The 3,210-nt window shown below is 39.7% G+C and overlaps 1 protein-coding gene across 1 annotated transcript; it reads left to right on the plus strand.

Annotated features, from left to right (window-relative positions):
* Positions 1 to 628: 628 nt before the first annotated feature.
* On the plus strand, positions 629 to 2,317 carry LOC132922774 (E3 ubiquitin-protein ligase sina-like). The gene is made up of 2 exons (XM_060986507.1): positions 629 to 1,273; positions 1,544 to 2,317. Exons 1-2 carry the CDS (start codon positions 629 to 631, stop codon positions 1,958 to 1,960), a joined length of 1,062 nt encoding a protein of 353 aa, XP_060842490.1. The 3' UTR covers positions 1,961 to 2,317.
* Positions 2,318 to 3,210: the final 893 nt, after the last annotated feature.

Consider the following 3,210-nt stretch of genomic DNA (forward strand, 5'->3'; position numbering starts at 1 on the left):
ATAACAGTTTCTAAATAAGTATATTTGTTATTAAAACCCAACAATTTAAATAATATGTGTTTTTGCAGTTTATTTTTGGATAATATTTTGAAGTTCGTATGTTGATGGAATTGGAGATATTATATTATTTATAAGCTAATTATATTACTATTATTATTATAATATAAAAGTCCTGCAGATATTAAAACTCAATGATATATGATTTATATATATTATATACAACAACATTCTACGTATTTTGTTGTTGACTTGAATCTTCAGAATCTTAAATAATGATATTATATTAGGTATGTTTTGTTTTTAGTCTTGATAAACTAGTTGCTATATATAGTATACATGAAAAAATAGTATATTTAGTATGTATAAAAAAAAGGTAATTTTTGGCACGTAACATTCAAATAATTTGCCACTACTGCTATATACCTATATTGGTTTATAATAAAACGATGATAATATCCAGAGAAATGTGATTGCAATGATATGAATAAAACGTTTGTTTAGCAACCGTATTATAATATAAACAATATAAATACAATATATTATTAATGGCAATACAAATAACAAACAAATCAATTTTCATAAATGTGTCTTATTGCTGTTCTGTGTGTAACGCGGCTGTAAACGTGTAATGGCAACTTTGGCGGCGGAAGTGACTTTGGCGGAGACGGAGGCGGCGACGGTAGAATCGTCGTCGACGGCGAGACCAATAACGACAGAGGTAATCGCGGAAAATTCGAATTCAACAGACAAGTCTGCAGCGTCGACAGTTGCATTAGCGTCGTCGTCGTCGTCGTCGTCGGCGGCGGTAATTTCCGTTTCGGACTCGGACTCGGACGAGATCGTGACCATCTCCCGGCTGATCCGTCGCGCTCTGGAATGCCCGATATGCCTGACGCTGATGACGGTCATATCGTGCTACTGTCCCAACGGTCACGCGGTGTGCGAATCGTGCATGCTGACGCTATTAAACATGAGCAGCTCCCAAGAACGCCCCTGCCCGCTGTGCCGGGCGTTGATGGTGCAATCGCTGATTACGTCGGCCACGGTCGAAAAACTGACCGAGTTGTCTCATCAGGTGAAGGTGAAGTGTTCCAACTGGGCTCGCGGGTGCACTAGGCTGGTGCCGGTGAGGTATGTCAACGAACACGAGTCCAGGTGCCTGTACGTGCCGAGCGTCCCGTGCCACGTGACCGTGTGCCAGTGGCTCGGCATATACGAACAGCTGTACGAACACGTGTGCAGCTCGCATCCCGGCGTCGCCGTCCAGACTTCGGTAAAGAAAACATTAAAATATCCAAAATACACTACCCCGTATAATAGTACAGACCCACCAAAATGTACAATCCCACCCGACGCCCATACCCATTGAATATTGCGTAAAATGCGCTATTAACGGGAAAACGAATTTTCGTTTTCTGGACATTTTTCTTCGTCGATTTTCAACGCGACATAAACCATATGATATACTATACGTCACTGTTATTCTCGTACACTGTAAATAATAATACTGTAACTGTAAAAATGTATTCTGGCGTGCTTCCAGACGAACCAACTGAACGTGACCGACGTGCAAGATATCACAACGAATAGGCGCCGAACATACCTAGTCCAGTCGACGTACGGCATGATATGGGTGATGTTGTCCCGGGTCGCACGGTCGCGCATACAGACCGCGTTGTTCTTGGTAAACAACCATTGGGACGATCATCTGCCAAACATAAATCACGTCAACCTGATGCCAACGGATATCGTGTACCGAGTCACGTGGTTCGACGCCAACGACCGGTCCCGGACCAAGAGCAGGACGAAGAGGGTGCACTGGAGCACGTCCTTGAAGCCGGAGTTCCAGCTCCTCTTGTCCAACTCGTACACGACGTTCCGATTCAAGAGTGGTCGCATGGAAATAAATTGGTTTCAGTGCCCGAGGTACAAACGAAGCCATTCGTCAACTACACGGTGAATCGCGAAACCTCTCGTTTTTATATTTTTTAAAAATTATTATTATCGACTTATAATTTTTATCATCCGTTTTTTTTCCTGTTCACAAAAGTTCACCCACTCGTCGGGTATTTTTCTATCACCGTTCTCTTACAGTCCGAAGTATCGGAATTGTTATCGTTTTTTTATTGCTGCGTATAACATGTGTGTGCCCTCGTCTTCGATCACGCAGAATCGCCGCTATATCGATTCACGTGACTCCTGTGTAGCTGTTTTTGTGGGTTTTCGCCTTCAGTGTGTTTGCAACTCGTTTCTACGTTACTATTTACCGCGTCACAGGTTATGTCGTACGCGGTAAATCTAGTGGAGTATAATTACCGGCAGGGAGATAAGGGTGTCGTGTATATCCTTCCACGATATACTTTTTTTCATTTGTTTACGGCTGTATAATAAAAGTTATGATAAATACAATATTCTATGAACGATCGTTGAGACAATATGCATAAATTATTTGAATAAAATACATTGAAGATTAGTTAATTCAATTGGGAATTTGGGATAAATACATTATTTATTTTGATAACATGGTATAATTATTATAGTAATAGAATAATCTATTAAAAAAAACCGTCTTCAGTTTTGTATGTGGCGTGTGGACGATGCTGACAAACAGTTAACTCGATTTCGATATTTGTATGCTACGTAAAAAGAAAAAATAGGTGTAATTAATTTATTGTAGTAGAATATGAAAAAATAAATTTCTAATAATATTGTTATACGTCTATAACGTGTTTAGCGTAAGATCTCAAATCTCAATATGTGTAATTATTACACCGATAGTCACCTATAACCGATATGGCGATAACGATTCGCCGTTACATCCGCGCATCGGAACGGTTCACAGTATTGATAGATATTTAACAGTGGCGGTTCGTCAAATCCACCCATGTAATGAAGTTTAACCCCTCTTTTTATTTTATAGTAGTGTAATAATATAATATACCTAGTGGTGACATAAATCCCAAGGGGGGCGATCTACCAATTGGCCCCACCCCGGCCACCCCAACCTATAACTGTTATTGGTATTCAACATGTTTTTACTAGTGCCCCGTGACGATGTCTGAAAACTAAGGCAGTAACATGGATTTGTGCATTTTTATCAAGTATAGTAAGTACCTCAGTGACTAACAGAGTTTTAATAAAATAAAAACTTAACATTCTAATAGATATTTTTCCTCATTCCTCTGTAAGGAAATTTGAGAAACCATATAG

This window comes from Rhopalosiphum padi, chromosome 1, assembly GCF_020882245.1.
Source record: "Rhopalosiphum padi isolate XX-2018 chromosome 1, ASM2088224v1, whole genome shotgun sequence".
NCBI classification, from domain to species: Eukaryota; Metazoa; Arthropoda; class Insecta; order Hemiptera; family Aphididae; genus Rhopalosiphum; species Rhopalosiphum padi.

Excerpts from the sequence above, each read along its gene's own strand:
- LOC132922774 (XM_060986507.1), top strand. The coding sequence starts at position 629 with ATGGCAACTTTGGCGGCGGAAGTGACTTTGGCGGAGACGGAGGCGGCG. Across the intron at positions 1,274-1,543 it reads GCGTCGCCGTCCAGACTTCG|ACGAACCAACTGAACGTGAC; the intron begins GTAAAGAAAACA and ends GCGTGCTTCCAG.